This window comes from Garra rufa, chromosome 4 (genome assembly GCF_049309525.1).
Source record: "Garra rufa chromosome 4, GarRuf1.0, whole genome shotgun sequence".
Lineage (NCBI taxonomy): Eukaryota > Metazoa > Chordata > Actinopteri > Cypriniformes > Cyprinidae > Garra > Garra rufa.
Window position 1 is genome coordinate 35,890,441 of NC_133364.1, and position 18,228 is coordinate 35,908,668.

At 42.9% G+C, this 18,228-nt stretch overlaps 1 protein-coding gene across 1 annotated transcript in view; it reads right to left on the minus strand.

Annotated features, from left to right (window-relative positions):
- Positions 1-3,675, minus strand: part of LOC141333984 (membrane-spanning 4-domains subfamily A member 4A-like) — a 13,863-nt gene extending 10,188 nt beyond the window's left edge. The window contains exons 1-3 of the mRNA XM_073839137.1: positions 3,472-3,675; positions 3,247-3,357; positions 3,091-3,159 (exon numbers count right to left, since the gene is read on the minus strand). Coding sequence (XP_073695238.1) covers positions 3,091-3,159; positions 3,247-3,357; positions 3,472-3,660 — 369 coding nt within the window. The 5' untranslated portion in view covers positions 3,661-3,675. The remainder of the gene's footprint in view (positions 1-3,090; positions 3,160-3,246; positions 3,358-3,471) is intronic.
- Between the last annotated feature and the right edge of the window lie 14,553 nt (positions 3,676-18,228).

Genomic DNA, 18,228 nt, shown 5'->3' on the forward strand with positions numbered 1-18,228 from the left:
TGTAAGAGCTGCTGGCCAAAGGTATCTACAAGAAACAAAACACTGTATGATCAGCTTTCTTGCTTGATTGTTCATTTATTAATAATAGTATGTAACAGTTGTTGCACCCACACTCCCAATACATGGACTTTCAACAGTAAATGCAAAAGTTTATGATTTTTTCTTTTCTTTTTTCCCATTTTACTCAAAGTCCACCTAAACTAAGATTAAAAGTTTCTCTTACCCCTGAGCTGTTAAGATCCTGGAACTGAATGGGTCTGAAATCAGAGGACTGTGGAGGTAAAACCTGTGGAGCGAACTGCACCTTTGGAAAAACACATGTAATATTAGAATTAGAGATGCTTAAGAAATGAGTGGGAATACAATGTGTGCTGAGTTTGCTTTATTTGCATAATTTCAAACATTTCTGTGGACAGGAGTCTATGATAAGATACGAACTTTAGGTTTAAAGTTTGAGAACTCTTGGTTTGGTGCATTATTTACCTGAGAAGGACAACAGCAGCCGTTGGCTTTACCGGCAAATGCTGACAGAAAGATAGAGATGATAAACTCAAGCACAGCGAATACCAACAACACACCTCTGATTCCACTGAGAGTCTGAGAGAAAAATCAACATTAACACATTATTAAAAGTGGAAAGTTCGCAATGTTTCATTTCCATAATTATCAACATAACTATCAACACAATCTACCAAGAGCAGCACATATTAGCATCTGGTTTAAGACATGCATTAAGTTATGGCATACATACCAGCAAATTGACTGGTTGACAACATACCTGATGATTTATCACTAAATAATAACAGCTATAACCGCTGCAGAAATTGTATCGCTGTATACCCAAATCCAATGAAAGTAAAATAATGGCAGTGGCTGCGGTTATAGTACTGAAAATGTTCATTCCAAGTGAAGCGTTCACCTGTAGACAAAAAAGAAACACAAAGCATATTAGTGCATTTGCAAGAGTTTCAAAACATTGTATTGATGCTAATGAAGATAGGAAAATATATAGAGTGTGATAAAAAAAAATACACTATACTTTACGTACAGTGAGGAAAAAAATAAGTAAGTTTGCCTACTGACAATCAAATGATCAGTTTATAATTTTAACGATTGGTTTATTTGAACAGTGAGAGACAGATGAACAACAAAAAAATCCAAAAAAACGCATTAAAAAAAGTTCTGAATTAAAGTATTTGACCCCTTCGCAAAACATGACTTAGTACTTCGTGGCAAAACCCTAGTTGGCAATTACAGAGGTCAGATGTTTCTTGTAGGAGATCCTCTTTAAGTCATTACGGTTTCGAGGCTGACATTTGGCAACTCAAACTTTCAGCTCCCTCCACAGATTTTCTAAGGAGTTAAGGTCTGGAGACTGGCTAGACCACTCCAGAACCTTCATGTGCTTCTTCTTGAGCCACTCCTTTGTTGCCCTGGCCATGTGTTTTGGCTCATTGTCATGCTGCAATACCCATCCACAACCCATTTTCAATGCCCTGGCTGAGGGAAGGAGGTTCTCACCCAAGATTTGACTGTACATGGTCCTGTTTATCGTCCATTTGATGCGGTGCAGGTGTCCTGTGCCCTTAGCAGACAAACACCCACAAAGCATAATGTTTCCACCTCCATGTTTGACATTGGGGTCATAAGTAGCATTTGTCCTCCTCCAAACACAGTGATGCCAAAGAGTTCGATTTCACCCAGTTCTCCTCTGAATCGTTCAGTTGTTCATTGGCAAACTTCAGACGGGCCTGTGCATGTGCTTTCTTGAGAAGGGGGGACCTTGCGGGATTTCAGTCCTTCATGGCGTAGTGTGTTACCAATTGTTTTCAAATCATTGACAAGATCCTCCTGTGTAGTTCTAGTGGTCTCATGATCATTGAAACTCTACAAGGTGAGATCTTGAGTGGAGCCCCAGACCGAGGGAGATTGCTTCCATTTGCGAATAATCGCACCAACTGTTGTCACCTTCTCACCAAGCTGCTTGGCGATGGTCTTGTTGCCCATTCCAGCCTTGTGTAGGTCTACAGTCTTGTCCCTGACATCCTTGGTCTTGCACATTGGTCTTGGCCATGGTGGAGAGTTTGGAATCTGATTGATTGATTGCTTCTGTGGACAGGTGTCTTTTATACAGGTAACAAGCTGAGATTACGAGCACTCCCTTTAAGAGAGTCAGATCGTAACCTGTATAAAAGACACCTGGGAGCCAGAAATCTTGTTGACTCATTGGGGATCAAATACTTATTTCACTCATTTAAATGCAAAATAATTTATAACTTTGTTCTGGATTTTTTCACTTTGTTAGTGGGCAAATGTACAAATTCAGCAGGGGATCAAATACTTTTTGCCCTCACTGTAAATAAATAAAACATAGCCTCAAGCACCAATCATCAGGGTCCAAGCGCCAGTGGCTCATGTGCTTGATATAGGAAAGGAAAAGGAAAGGAAAGGAAGTGAGGTGAGGCCAAGTATGGTGACCCATACTAGGAATTTGTGCTCTGCATTTAACCCATCCAAGTGCACACACACAGTAGTGAACACACACACACCGTGAACACACACCCGGAGCAGTGGGCAGCCATTGCTGCGGCGCCCGGGGAGCAGTTGGGGGAACGGTGCCTTGCTCAAGGGACTCACCTCAGTATTGAGGGTGGAGAGAGTGCTGTACATTCACTCCCCCCACCTACAATCCCTGCCGGACCTGAGAATCGAACCTGCAACCTTTGGATTACAAGTCCGACTCTCTAACCATTAGGCCACGGCTGCGTGATGCATATAGTGCATATAGATGCATATATGCATGTAGATGCATATAGTGATGCAATTAAAATTTGTCTTTGTTAAAACTAATGTGGCTTATACAGAACAGTCCAGTAAATCTTCTCCAATTTCTTTTAGCTCAAGGCAAATATAGTTTAGGGTCTCTATAAAGTATGGTAATTGATGCCCATATACTTTTAGCACAGAAAAAAGACAAGAAAAATAAATCTGTATAAACCAGTAAAGAAAATGAGCATAAACACAATAGAACACTATTTTTGTACGTCCAGCAGTGCTTGGACCCTTACAAGTAAAGTGTTGTGTACATACCAGACACAAACTGGAGGGTGAATTAATCTTATTTTCAGCAGAAATGCAGAGTGCCCCAGCGGTAATGTACTGAGAAGAGAGAAAGACAAAAATTTAGACTTGCGTTGGAATAGGTAGATTGTATTAGGGAAGACAAATGGTATAATTGTTTCTTACGATCAGCGATCCCCAGTAAGGAATACCACTAAAGACAAAGATGGACTCTGCATTAAATGTAGACACAATGCCAATCAGGAGAGTCAGCACACCGATCATTACCTGGACCGTCTGTGAGGAACAAAAAGAAGTAAGGAGAGAGTCTTTAATATAGTTGAACAATATAAAATATTCAATATACATTTATAACAGCTGTAATTATGGACTTATGATTGTATTTCTCACCCCAAGGGCTATCGGTTGGCCTTTCAGAAAGGCCTGAAGTCCTTGAAGAGGTGAAACTCCTGCCACCTGTTGGATATAAACAGGCACTGAAGCATTGGCCACCCTTGTGACAGGTGTCGTTTGAGTTGGAGGTTGAAACTGGATGACAAATGCTGAAGAGTTGGTGGGTGCTGGACCAGTGCTGGCCATTATGGTTTCTGAATCTCAAACTGACCTCTACAAAATCACAGTAAATCAAAACAGATTTGCGATATGATTATAAAACAGATTCTGTTTCAATTTATCCACAACATTTAAGGCTTTTTTACTTTTAAAAGTCTACAAATTAATTTAACAGATGTTATACAGTGTTTATGTTGCATTATTAAACTTATTTATTAACATGCATTTGATTGCTTAGAAATGCCATCACCAATGCAACTGGTTGGTAATGCTACTGATTAAAATGATTTGTATTTGTATTTGTATTCAAAAAAACATTTTTGAATTTACGAGCAATGTTTCCTCTCTTACTATTCTTGCTGAGCAAAAACATCCTTTATACCAGACCTGTACAGTGCATACAGTGTATAAACACTTTTAAAATGAGGCGTTACTTGCCAAGAAATACTATAGAAAACCAAACAAAACTCTCATGCAGGACAGTTCAATTCTTTATCAGAACCAGAAAGAGCTTATTATAATAAAATATAAATAATATAAAACATTATGAAAACATTGTGCTCGAATTCCCTTTTTGAGGTCAGTTATTTATTAGGGTATTTTTTAAAATAAGTTTGCACACTACTACACTGTTAACCGCATTCACCGGTTCTAACTCTGTATCGACACCAACTCTATTGCCAAGCATTGCAATCATTTCGCAATCAAATAGCTTTCTCAACTTTTTGCGTGTGTCCTGTGTGCAGCTTACAGGGAACATATTGGTTAAGAGGAAAGCACAAGACTTGCAAGACTTCTGATTCAATAGCCGCTGTAGGGAGATAACGGGAAAAATTTTAAACCGTTTGTGCTGCTAATTATTAAGAATCAGAATTTGAATACAAATATATAGTGATAGCACACGGACATCTCAGAGACGTCTATTTGACGTCTGCATTCACATCTGCAAGATGTAGTTTGCTCATCTGCAATACGTCTATTGGACGTTTCCTATCAAATAGACATAGTCTTTAAGATGTTTGTGAATTAGAATGAATGTAAAACTGACATCTAACAGACGTCTGTCAGATGTTTGTACACAGCAGATGCTTTCCAGATCAAGAGATCTTCAACAGACATCTTGCAGACGTATGTGTGCTATCTGGGTTCTTAACAAACATCTTAAAGACATCTAATAGACATCTAAAGAAAACGTATTGCAAATGAGCAAACACTGTAAAAAAAATGTCTTCCAGTAAATGCAGATGTCAAATAAACATCTCTGTGATGTATGTGTGCTATCAGGGTAAGTACCAAACACACAAACACACACATCTAATATTATATGACAGCATTATATTATGACAAGGACAGACAGGACTTACCGTTAGAAGACAGAACTTGCAGTCTTTAGTTTACAGCGTTGAGAAATTAGGTTTTATACAGTGGCGTAACTTTCTTTTAAGAAGTGGGTGGGACAGGACAGTGTGTGTGTGTCTGTTTGTGTGTTGTCCCAGATAGCACACACTCGTCTGCAAGATGTCTGTTAAAGATCTCTTGATCTGGAAAGCATCTACTGTGTACAAATGTCTGTGAGATTCTCTTCTGGAGTCTGTTGAATGTTTGTCAACTGAGTGGTGCTCTGTAATCACTTCTTGCAGCTATATTTTGTACTTAGAATTGATATTTAAAATCTGTCCCAGCCACCGCTGCTTTATTACAAGAAATCCTGAATATAAATAATTAGGAATTCTGTAAAAACAGTGCCCATTTCACGTGTCTGTTATACCATTCATGTAGTTTAGTTCACTTGGCTGTTTTCTTAAAAAGGTCCAGAGTTTTTTTTTTTTTTTCGTCTTTTTTAATTATATCTTGTCATTACGTTGTTGTTTTGTTTCCAGCCAATCGCTGCATTGCTGATTGTGGTTTCGAGTATCGACACATAGCCTCTTTTTGGGAAACACAAGAACGCGCAGTCATCTAGAAAACTTAATCCAGGTTAATCCAGTTTGAAGAACCAAATTATCTAGAGATCAGTTATCAGGATTAGAAGATCTGGAAACTTTCAAATAATCTCAGATGTATTAAGCACCATATAAAGAACGGGACCCAGTTCTCTTCAAATTGGTTGTTGCCCCGCGTTTTTCGCTTGATATCTGTACTAAGTCAAGGAATGGCAAACATTTTTGATGCCATTAACCCACACATCTCTAATAGGTATGGCCACTCTTAACCAAAACAGGGCATTCTCTTATCTGAAAACTCTCTTATCTGAGTGTAGAAAGCTGCCACCATTGAAAATTTTAAAACTATTGATGTTTCTGCTTTTTTTTTTTTGCACGTTCTTCAATTTTTCTTGTGCACATTTCTAAGTCTCCTCAGTTTCACCTGGATACTTTGGATACTCTCATCATCTTGGGGTGGAAACATTGAAACCATCTTCCTGGCAATTTCACACACAAAAATTTCTTCCCTGATGAAAGGCAGATTGTTAGGCAATGTTGTTTTTGAACATTGTCGCAATTTCTGAAAAAAAAAAAGGATAGTAGTGTAACCCACTAGAATGTAATTCTAGTATGTTGTGGGTTATATTGTTTTATTCTCTGTGTTTATTTAATTTAGCCTCTCATTCAGAGCTAAAATGTTAATAAGAGTCTAAGGGCGTGTTCACACTTGGCGTCTTTTTTGACTAGAAAAAGTTGACAAGGGCGTTTTTTTAGTTACAAAAAATCCGGAAGCATTGCAGCAGAGGGCGTCTTTTTGTTGCTATAACAACAGCTGCAACAGTAGCCTATGTGTGGTGCAGAAATGTCGATAGAAAAGGAAGCTGGCTCTTTTCTCTTTTTGATAGGACAGTATTTAGAAAGAAAGCGAAGTGGGAGAGAGAGAGCGAGGGACAGGATCGGGAAAGGTCTGCAAGCCGGGACTCGGAAAAGGGACGCCCGAAGCGCAACGGCTCTAACGTTACTGTACATGTCGATGTGCGGCTCAAGAAGCTAGCAATGCTGCAAGTCGGTTTTTAAAGTTAACGGGGAGACGAATCTGGTTCACAACAAATAAAATAAAAGTCTATATAACGGCACCTTTCCTATTTTTTCTTGCTGTTATGGAAACGACAGGTCTAGCTGCTCGCTTGTCATTGGTCAGCTCTGGAAAAAGCGCTTGACGTAGGGCGTCTTCTTCAGAAAAGTTCAACTTTTTTCAACTTGAAAAGATGCTCTGAGCTGCAGAAAAAGACACCAGCGGTGGCGTTTAAAAATAGCGCTCAGGGCTTTTTTGAAAAGACGGTTTACTCCATAGGATTATAATGTAAAACAGACACTGGCAGTTTGAAAAGAGACGCCAAGTGTGAACATGGCCTAACGTTTCATATTTCAGTCACAAAATATGTGTGCTTGTCCCTTAAGAATGCCGTGGTGTGTACATGGGAAAAACGTGGTTTTGCTCTACAAGTTAGGTTGTTTGTATTTTTCATTGGCTTAAAAGTGGTGTTAAAAATGGAAAATTTTGAGTGGTTAATGGGAAAGAGGAGAGAGCGGGCCGAGAGGTGAACGAGAGAGCTAATCAGACCGATTGAGCCAATTGAGCTGTAATTACATTTTATTAATCGATAAACCATCGTATTAATCATCTGAAGTGTATATATGCTGCGTCCCAATTCGCATACTATCCGTCCTAAATAGTATTCGAAAACAGAATTAGTATGTCCCAAATCATAGTATGTTTAAAAAAGTATTCCAAAGTTTCCCGGATGATCTACTACTTAACTTCAGAATTCGAAGTGCGGATCAATGCACAGTCTAATAACGGCTAATATTGCCCACAACACATGCGCGGTGAACGAGGATTCGATTAGAACTACAAACACGCATAAAAATGGTTAAAAAACTACAAACATGGCGGATATGCGCGACCAACGGACAGGTAGAGAAAGGGGTTTTAGTGATAATCAATGTGTAACCTAATAAAAAATATTTATTAATGTTATCCATGGTATATTTCATGTGCAGAACATTATGAACTTTTATAATGATAGGTTTGGTCATTAACTTTTAAATGCATGATCATTATGCATACACGAGAGCAAAGTTCTCGGCATAAAAGACTCACATACGAATGTGCCTCTTCATTTCTCTCTGAAAGGGTAGGAAATCAAATTAAACGAAATGTAGATGATATTAACTGACAGGGCAGTTTAAACAGTGACAGGATTCAGGCAACTAAGCAACAGAGCGTCTGTTAGTATGTCCCAAAGCTTGCCTACTATTCTGCTACATACTCAAAAGTATGTACTTTTTCTTCACAAAAAGAGTACATACTTTAAGGGCATAGTATAAGTAGGCGAATTGGGACGCAGCAGTAGTTTGTGTGTATACACGGGTTGTTGAGTTTGTTACATCGTTTGTTTTCGTATTCTCCGTGAATGTTTTTCCATCACCGTGGTTACGTCATTCGCTAGTAAACAGCGTTTATACAGACTGCGTCAAAGTCCTTTTAAGACAAGTCATGTCACTCGGCGGCCATCTTTGAAACACTTCTCCAAGTGCAGCTCCTATCTATTTGTATGGGGAAACATCAAATTCTCCAAAACTGTTCGCCAAACTTAAGATTAAATTTCATATTTGAAATCTCCAAAAAAAATCCAACAAGAACTGCCTCATAAATATAGTTCCTTGTGCTTTAATAGCATTAAAAAACGCTTATTTTTTCGGCTAGATGAGCCAGTGCGCATGCGCAGTACTGAGCGCACGTCTAGAGCGCCGATTGTTTCTATAGCAACCGGAACTTCTAACGGCAGCTGCAGTGACGCGCTGACTTTACTAATCAACGATTGGTAAACGAGCGGAGCTTCGCGGCCATGATGACTGTTGCATTTTTCCCCATTCAAAACTACACGAGTGACATGTCTTTGGTATTCTATAGTCTTTGACTGCGCTTAGTTATCCTAAAAATAACATAAAGGAAGAACAGAAGGACAGAAATCAACGCCAATTCGTCATGGGATCGGACTGAGGGAGACCAGATAGCGCCACCATGAGGTCTGGGGTTCCTCTGGCTGCTCTGGAGTGTGACCCACATCGGCTGACAGAGACAACGCAGGACGAGGAGCTGCTGGAGGTCTGACACCCCTGATAGCACACGTACATCTCGGAGACGTCTATTTGACGTCTGCATTTACATCTGCAAGACATAGTTTGCTCATCTGCAATACGTCTATTAGACGTTTAGATGTCATCAGATGTCAAATAGACGTCTATTAGATGTCTTTAAGATGTTCTTGAATCAGAATGTAGGTAAAACTGACATCTTACAGACGTCTGCCAGACATTTGTACACAGCAGATGCTTTCCAGATCAAGAGATCTTTAACAGACATCTTGCAGATGTACGTGTGCTATCTGGGGCGGGATCCCCGATCGATCGCGGGTTTGCATCGCACACGAAATTGAGGTATATTGTTGATTTTATTTCTGCTCAAGAGAGAGCGTGAAGAGGCAAATTATCAGTTTCTCTGGCCACCGTGAACACGAGCTATGACCCAGGCCTGCAACGGGGTGTGTTTTGAATGACTGTGTGTGTGGGCCCACAAGTGCTTAAATTCAGTTTTATACAGTCAGTGTTATTCAGCGTGCTTAGAAATTGTAAATACTTAAGGGGATATCCTGACACCCAAAGTGATTATGTTGGTACTTTAATTTTCAAGTGTGTTACTTGCTCAATTAATTCAGTGTATTTGACGTTTTAGTCATTTCAGAAATTCAGTTGTCTGTAACCTTTCCCGTATGAGTTTAAATTTGTATCAAATTCCAGATTTATTACTAATTACTCTACAACTTTATTCTGTTGTCTATTTCGCACTTTCCAAAACTATATTCCAAATATTTTCCTACTCACCTCAGTGTTTTATTTATTCAAAAGAGTTTTATAAGAAGAATATTTTATATTTATTCAATTTTATTCAGGGTGATTTTTTATATACATTTGTTCAGTCAGTGACTCCAGAGGGGCCTATAATACAACATCTCTAAAGGCTCATTCATACTACATGACTTAAAACATCGGCAGACCGCTGTGCTGTTCAGACTACATGACTTAAAGGGATGGTTCGAGGCAGGGGCGGATCTAGAAAATTATTCATGGGGTGGCAAGGGGGTGGCATTAAAATTATGAGGGGTGGCAACACTGAAGCAAGCATCCTTGGATGTTTTTTTGTGGATTCAAGGAATGCTATTCTTATTCGGTGTATACACTAGGGTGCACATTGTTACATTGTGTCACGCCAGGCCAGCAGAGGGAGCCCTTACCCCCACTGACTGTTGCTGCTCCCTCTGCTGTCTCTATGGTTACTTCCTGTTTATCAGACATAAAAGCCAGCTCATCACACACACACATCGCGAAGTATTGTTTTGCTCCAGCGGACTCTACCAAGCGTTTTCCATTGCTCTCAGGTTTCCTAGTCTCCTTGTTGTTCCCTAGCCATAGTTCTGTTTTTGTTTTCCCAGTCTTAGTCTTAGTTTTCTAGTTTCTTGTTTTCATTTCATTGTTTCATTTGGACTGCCCACCTGGATTTTGACCCACGCTTGTTTATTGGATTACGCTATTGGATTGTCTTCGCTGTTCATGTTTGCTGGTGTTTTCGACCCTGTCTGTCTGACTACGATCTGCTTAATAAAGCCTTGCATTTGGATCCTCACTCTTGGTCGTCCCGTTTGTGACAGAATACTTCGCCACACCCGGATCCAGCGGCTTTACTCACCACCAGCATCACAACATGGACCCAGTCGACCAACTTCTGCTCCTCAGACAAGGAGATCTCCCCATCAAGGAATATGTTCAACGTTTCAGTGAGTTGTTGCATAAAGTATCATTTTTTTGATGAGGTATACTTTAAGGACTTATTCCGTATGGGGCTGAATGAACCAACAAGATCAATGTTGCCTGGGGGGAAATCCTTATGCTCACTGAAGGATTATATGAACTATGCACTGTCGTTATGCGGCTCTCCATGTACTGTGGGTATTCTAGTAGAGCCCCAGCACAAGATGTCTGCTAGCTTCAAGCCACAGCACAAGATGTCTGCTAGCTTCGAGCCACAGCACAAGATGTCTGCTAGCTTCGAGCCACAGCACAGGACGTCTGCTAGCTTCGAGCCACAGCACAAGATGTCTACTAGCCCAGAGCCAAAGCACAAGATGTCTGCTAGTTCAAAGCCTGTTCATAAGATGTCTGCCTTTCAGGAGCCCCTTCACAAGATGGCTACCTTCCCTAAACCTGTTCACAAAATGGCCGCCTTTCCCGAATCAGCTTTCGGAATGACCATCCTTCCTGAGTCCGCATTCAAGATGGTCACCCGATTGGACCCAGCTCACAAGAAATCTACCACGTCTGACTTCTCTCACAAGATGGCTGCCACCCCAAGGCCCGATCACAAGATGGCCGCCATCCCCAAGCCTGTTCACAAGATGGCTGCCACCCCCAAGCCAGTTCACAAGATGGCCGCCGTCCCAAAGCCTGCTTCCAAGATGGCTGTCCTTCCCGAGTCAGCTCATAAGATGGCCGCCTTTCCTGAGACTGCACCCAAGATGGCCGCCCTTCCTGATCCTGTTCGCAAAATGGCCGCTCTTCCAGACCCTGCTCACAAGATGGCCGCCGTTCCAAAGCACGTTCATAAGATGGCTTCCGTTCCTGAGTTCCCGGTCAGAATGGCCACCACGCCTGAGCCTGCTGCAAAGATGGCCGCCACGCCAGAGCCTGCTGCAAAGATGGCCGCCACGCCAGAGCCTGCTGCAAAGATGGCCGCCACGCCAGAGCCTGCACCCAAGATGACCGCCACGCCCGTGCTGGCACACAAAATGGCCGCCATACCTGAGGCTGTTATTAACAGGGTGGCTACAGCGTCAGACTCTCACCCTTCCAGGACGTATCAGAGACTAATGTCTAGCTTGGAGGACCCACCACTGCTGTCAGCTCGTTCGGCTGGTCCCTTACTGTCAGCCGAGCCAACGTCTGCTCACCCCACATCAGCCAAGCCAGCGTCTGCTCACGCCACGTCAACCAAGCCATCGCCTGTGAACGTCATATCTGCTTCTCTCGAACCTGCACCAGCTGCCGTTCCTACCAAGTCAAGTCAAGTTACAGCTGCTGTCCCTGCCGAGTCAAGTCACGTCACAGTCACTGTCCCTGCCAGGACAAGTCAAGATACAGCTGCTGTTCCTGTCAGGCCAAGTCAAGCAGCTGTTCCCTCCGAGCCAAGCCAAGCCACAGCTGTCCCTCTCACGCCAAATCAAGTCACTGCTGCTCTTGTCATGACGAGTCAGGTCATAGCTACTTCTTCACTGCCAAGTCACATCTCCCCTGAGCATCCAGAGCCTTCACTCCCAAGCCATGCAGAGCCAACGCTCCCAAGCCATGCAGAGCCAACGCTCCCAAGCCATGCAGAGCCAACGCTCCCAAGCCATGCAGAGCCAACGCTCCCAAGCCATGCAGAGCCAACGCTGCCAAGCCATGCAGAACCAACGCTCCCAAGTCACACAGAGCCAACGCTCCCAAGCCCCACGCCCAATGACCCGGAGGGCATTCCTCTGCCAACTGTGTTACCTGTTATGGCTATCGCCATTTTGAGTGTGTGGGCTGCACACTGCGCCCCAGTTGCCTCTTCGGCCCATGAGTCTGCCCACAAGTTTGTTCTGGAGACCTCATCTACAGGCATGTCCGCTGCGCCTATACCTCTTTCGGAGGTGGCGTACATAGCGGAACTTCACGCTCTGCCCGCTCCGCCAAGGCTTCACGCTCTGCCCGCTCCGCCAAGGCTTCACGCCCTGCCCGCTCCGCCAAGGCTTCACGCTCTGCCCGCTCCGCCAAGGCTTCACGCTCTGCCCGCTCCGCCAAGGCTTCACGCTCTGCCCGCTCCGCCAAGGCTTCACGCTCTGCCCGCTCCGCCAAGGCTTCACGCTCTGCCCGCTCCGCCAAGGCTTCACGCTCTGCCCGCTCCGCCAAGGCTTCACGCTCTGCCCGCTCCGCCAAGGCTTCACGCTCTGCCCGCTCCGCCAAGGCTTCACGCTCTGCCCGCATCGCCTGTGCTCCCTGCTCTGCCAGCACCGCCAGTGCTCCCTGCTCTGCCAGCACCGCCAGGGTTCCCTGCTATATCTGCTCCGCCAGGACTCCTTGCTCTACCTGCTCCGCCAAGGCTCCTTGCTCTGCCTGTTCCGCCAAGACTCCTTGCTCTGTCTGCTCCGCCAAGGTCCCTTGCTCTGTCTGCCCCGCCAAGACTCCCTGCTCTGCCTGCATCGCCTAGGTTCCCTGTCATCTCTGTCTTGGCGTCTGGGGCCGTTCCAGAAGTCTCTGTCTGCCCAGGAACTGCCACGAAAGTCGTTCCTGAAGTTCTCGTCTGCCTGGTCACGGCTATGGAGGCCACGTTCTCCCATGAACTCTCTACTTCTCTCCTTGCTCTGTCTGCCTCCTCTATCTCTGTTCTCCCCAGGTCCCAGTCCATAATGCGGCCTCCTGTTCCGCCCTGGAGGGCTTCTACGCCTCCTGTTCCGCCCTGGAGGGCCCCTGCGCCTCCTGTTCTGCCCTGGAGGGCTCCTGCGCCTCCTGTTCCGCCCTGGAGGGCTCCTGCGCCTCCTGATTTGCCCTGGAGGGCTCCTGTGCCTCCTGCTCCGCCCTGGAGGGCTCCTGCGCCTTCTGCTCCGCCCTGGAGGGTTCCTGCGCCTCCTGCTCCGCCCTGGAGGGCTCCTGCGCCTCCTGCTCTGCCCTGGAGGGCCGCTCCGCCTCCTGCTCCGCCCTGGAGGGTTCCTAAACCCCTTGCTCCGCCCTGGAGGGCTTCTACGCTTCCTGCTCTGCCCCGGAGGGTCGCTAAGCCTCCTGCTCCGCCCTGGAGGGCTCCTAAGACTCTTGCTCCACCTCAAAGGACTGCTCTGCCTCCAGCCCTGCCCTGGAGGGCTCCTGAATCTCCTGCCCTGCTCTGGAGGGCCTTTGCCCAACCTGTTCTGCCTCAGTCTCCTGGCCCCCCCACCGCTCCCCTGGACTGTTTCCTCCTGTTGTTTTTTGGAGCGTCTGGAAGCCGCTCCTTGGGGGGGGGCTATGTCACGCCAGGCCAGCAGAGGGAGCCCTTACCCCCACTGACTGTTGCTGCTCCCTCTGCTGTCTCTATGGTTACTTCCTGTTTATCAGACATAAAAGCCAGCTCATCACACACACACATCGCGAAGTATTGTTTTGCTCCAGCGGACTCTACCAAGCGTTTTCCATTGCTCTCAGGTTTCCTAGTCTCCTTGTTGTTCCCTAGCCATAGTTCTGTTTTTGTTTTCCCAGTCTTAGTCTTAGTTTTCTAGTTTCTTGTTTTCATTTCATTGTTTCATTTGGACTGCCCACCTGGATTTTGACCCACGCTTGTTTATTGGATTACGCTATTGGATTGTCTTCGCTGTTCATGTTTGCTGGTGTTTTCGACCCTGTCTGTCTGACTACGATCTGCTTAATAAAGCCTTGCATTTGGATCCTCACTCTTGGTCGTCCCGTTTGTGACACATTGTCTTATAAAAATGAAATAAAGGCTGATGTGTGATTGACTTGAACCTGATATCTGGATTGGAGTTGAGTTCTATGCAAACCTGTAGCGAGTTTAAGTCTATGCCAAGTTTAATTTACAAAGCATGACAAACAATGCAGACTGCGTATGGATACAAAGTCTCAGTGGATCAAGTTTCCTTAAGTCAAAAACACATAATAAATACACAGAAACCACATTTAAATCACCAACAAATATCTTCACAATGAATAAAATAAATCACTTTAATTTAATAATTTTAGTGCAAGTAAAGCAACAAAAGTCCCTTTAAGTCCAAGTATCTCTTTTTTAACAAACCAACAAATTTGCTTGGACCGAAAACTAAATAACAAATTTTGCTGTAACAAGGTCATGACCAGCAGTTTATTGAACCATTCACAAACAGCTTTGGTGAACATGTGTGCAGTTGCAGACATACAGTATTGACATTACAGTTGTAGACATTGCTACTCGCATCTAAAGAATATGCAAGTAATTGAACCTACTGTAACTGAATGCGACGATTGCCATGTTGTTCAGCAAATCTTTTAACAAAGTCATCTAAATTCAAGGCCTTGGTGCGTTTTGATTCAATGCTGAGAACAGCCAAACTAGACAATCTACTCTCTGCCATTGTAGACCTTAGGTGATTTTTGATTATCTTCAGAGCTGAAAAACTCCTTTCACATGTTGCGCTGCTAACTGGTAACACTACAGCTATTTTGCACAACCTAAACAGCTCAAAGAAAACAAGCTTATATGGTTCCAGAAAATGAACAAAATCCATCAGAGTAGTTGGACTTTCTTTTCCATTCATCTTAAGTCTATCTAGGACTCTTCCTACCTGTTGAAGCTCATGTTTGAGATCTTCAACACTTGACTCATAAGCCTTAGCAAAAGAGACAATATCTTCGTCCCTTAAAAAACTACAGCTTGAAGGATTTAAAGCCTGAATGCCTTTCATGATGTTGCAATTGGTATCGGAGAAACATCTTTTCATTTCCCCAATCATGGTGTCCAAGACTGGGTAGAACACTTTGACTCGAAAAGTCTCCTTGCTGTCTGGTTCTACATGCTGTCCAAGTGTGGAAGTAACGATGGAATCCTGAAATTTTGTAGCTATCTGTTTTGACCGCTTTCGGGAGTGAAATGTTGTGGAAATGTGACTCTTTTCACACGTATTAACTATTTCTGACCATAGGTCTTCAAAAAAAGCCTCACTATGATAATGTGTCAGTGTTTCTTTTAGTGTGTCAATGAGTTCAACAGCCTTAGAGTGGTCAACAGATTTAGACTGGAGCATCTCAGACAAAATATTAGAGTCACTCAACACCTTTCGAAAGAGCACAAGACATCCAACAAAATTGACATCAATTTGGGCCAATATGCCTTTTGCTTCAACGGCTCTTTGAGGATTGTTCTCATCCGAGAGCTCTTCAAGCACTTGCAAAATAGCTGGCAATCTATCCATGACATTGCGACATGCTACATGTCTGCAAGCCCAGCGTGTATCACTAAGTCGCTGGAGCTCCCTTGATACACCATCATACATGTTCCGCTGTACTTCAAGCCATTTTTGATGGACGTAAGATCCAGACAAGAACACATAAAGTCTTTCCAACAAAGAAAAGAAATTCCCAGCATCTGGCACATTTTTGACAGCATCTACTATGACCAGGTTGAGACTGTGTGCACTGCAATGCACATAAAATGCATTCTTGGCCACTGCTTTTATTCTCGCTTGGACACCTGAATGGGCCCCACTCATTACAGCGGCTCCATCGTACCCCTGACCTACAAGATTTTTCATGTACTCCAAACCATACTTCTCTAAACAGCCAATTATTTTCTCAGTTAACCCAGCAGCATCAAGCTTTTCTGCCTCTTGAAATTCTAAAAAGCTCTCATAAATCAGACCATTGTAGTAGTATCTCAGAACAATTGACATTTGCTCTTTTTTCTGAACATCTTTAGTCTCATCCACCATCACAGAAAACTCTACACTCTCTTTAACTTCTTGCATGATTTCCTCTTTTACCATTTCTGCCAGACAAGACAGTATTTCATTCTGGATGGTTTTACTTGTATACTTAGCATTTTTAGCTTGCTGTTCAAGTCTCTTTTTAACAATGGGATCATGTTTGCCCAACAAATCTAGCATGGCCAGGAAAACACCTCGTCTGTCTGAGTCTGGGGACTCTCTGTGACCCCGCTGGGCTAGATTTTCAGAAGCAGTTAGGACAAGAATTTCGGCCAATGTTTTGATGTATTTTCGATTCTCTGTTACCTTTTTCTGATATTGTTCATCCATGACACCCAACAGTGAAGTATTTTTGTCTTGCATTTTTTTGTTCTCTGCCCATGCTACCATTGCGTTTACATGGTTCTCAGATTTGGCATGAGAAGAAAACCCACTATCTTTAAATGTAGCCTTCCTCCAATTACTGTACCCCTCAGAGGAGGTAAAAACACTCTTTGGAGCATCAGGAAGAGAAAAATGTCTACATGCAAAACAGTAGCAGGCATCTTTAGACTGTGAGTATTCAAGCCATGGATGTGTTTGGTACCAATCAGCACGGAAGCTCCTCCGAACTCCGCCTGGAAAGGTCTTCTTTGGGAAGTTATGTAGTTTTGGCTGGGTCGGGCCTTCTGACCTACATTTTGATACACCTAGAAGTAAAGTAAAATAAAAATCACTTATATTAAAATGTTACAGTACAAAACATTTAACACCTAATTGTTAATGTAGAGCTACTCCTGCAGCAACCTTTGTCTAAAGGTTTTTTAGGCATATATCTCAACGATATCTATTAAAGAACACTAAATGTAACCAAGATAAGCAAAGTTAAGCATATATTGAGCTATGTTTTTTTTTTAAATGATTATAGGTTAAATAAATCAAATAGGTTGTGCTTATTTTTTATTTATGTAAAAAAACATTTGAAAAGCACAATGAACAACATACCATGGTCACCTGACAAACAGGGTGCTGGTGTTTCAACCTCTCTCTCCTCTCTTTCAATGTCTGAGCTCTCTTCCTCTCTTAACCTGTTTTCTTCCACTTCTTCACTCACTTCATGCTGGATATCTTCTGCTTCTTCACTTCTTTCTAGCTCTTTGTCATCAGTTTCTGTATTTCTTTCTTCCAACACTCCATCCCCTCCTCTGTCTTCCACAACTTTTTTTGTACCCTTTTCTGTCTTATCTGTACCTTCCACTCCCACAGTATCTGATTCTGATTTTCCTTTTCTTTTTGGTTTAAAAAAACTCTGGATGTCAGCCTTTCTTTTCATAGTATCCTGGGAGATGCAACAAGTATGACGTTTAGACTTTATTACTTTCCAAACATACACTACACTGAACAATTTCGACTAGCTAACAAGGTAATAAGGCTAACGTAACTGATTCAAAATACTTGCTATTTAGTTGTCATATAGGCTAACTAGCAAGCAACTATCTCAGGCAACACTTACAATTGTTTTTTTTTTTTTTTACCTTAATTCAACATTCATTTGTTAAGTGTTTAATTCAGTACCTACCTGGATTTGTTTGTCAACTTCAGCATATGATGGACTGGACACGGCCAAATGCGTTGTTGTCACGTGACAACAGTTATCAAAGGTTCGGACAATCTTGAAGATTCAAGCTGTACTGAACAATATACTTTTGAAAATAGTATGCATAAAAATAGTAATAGGGTACTTTTGAAAATAGTAATATATGCTAAGATATAAAAAAAAACTCATTTGGTTTGTTAAAAGATCCGGATTGACATTGAGTCATTTGTGTGTGTGATGCATTCTTTGATTCACTAAAACAAAACAGTTCATAAGAGTCGTTTGTTCGGACTATGCTTTAATAGAAAGACGAGATTTTGTTCTATTATTTATGGGTATTGTAGCGGGGAATAAAGAGCAACAACGGAAATACAGGTGAACAAATCCCGGAGGGTGGTTTTATTGAACAAAGGTAATATGTAAACAAGTGCTGGTACTTTTGAGTTCGCGAAGTTCCGGTGCGCGTTGTGCTCACTCTCAGTGTGGATGTGCACGGACAATAATCTGTAGG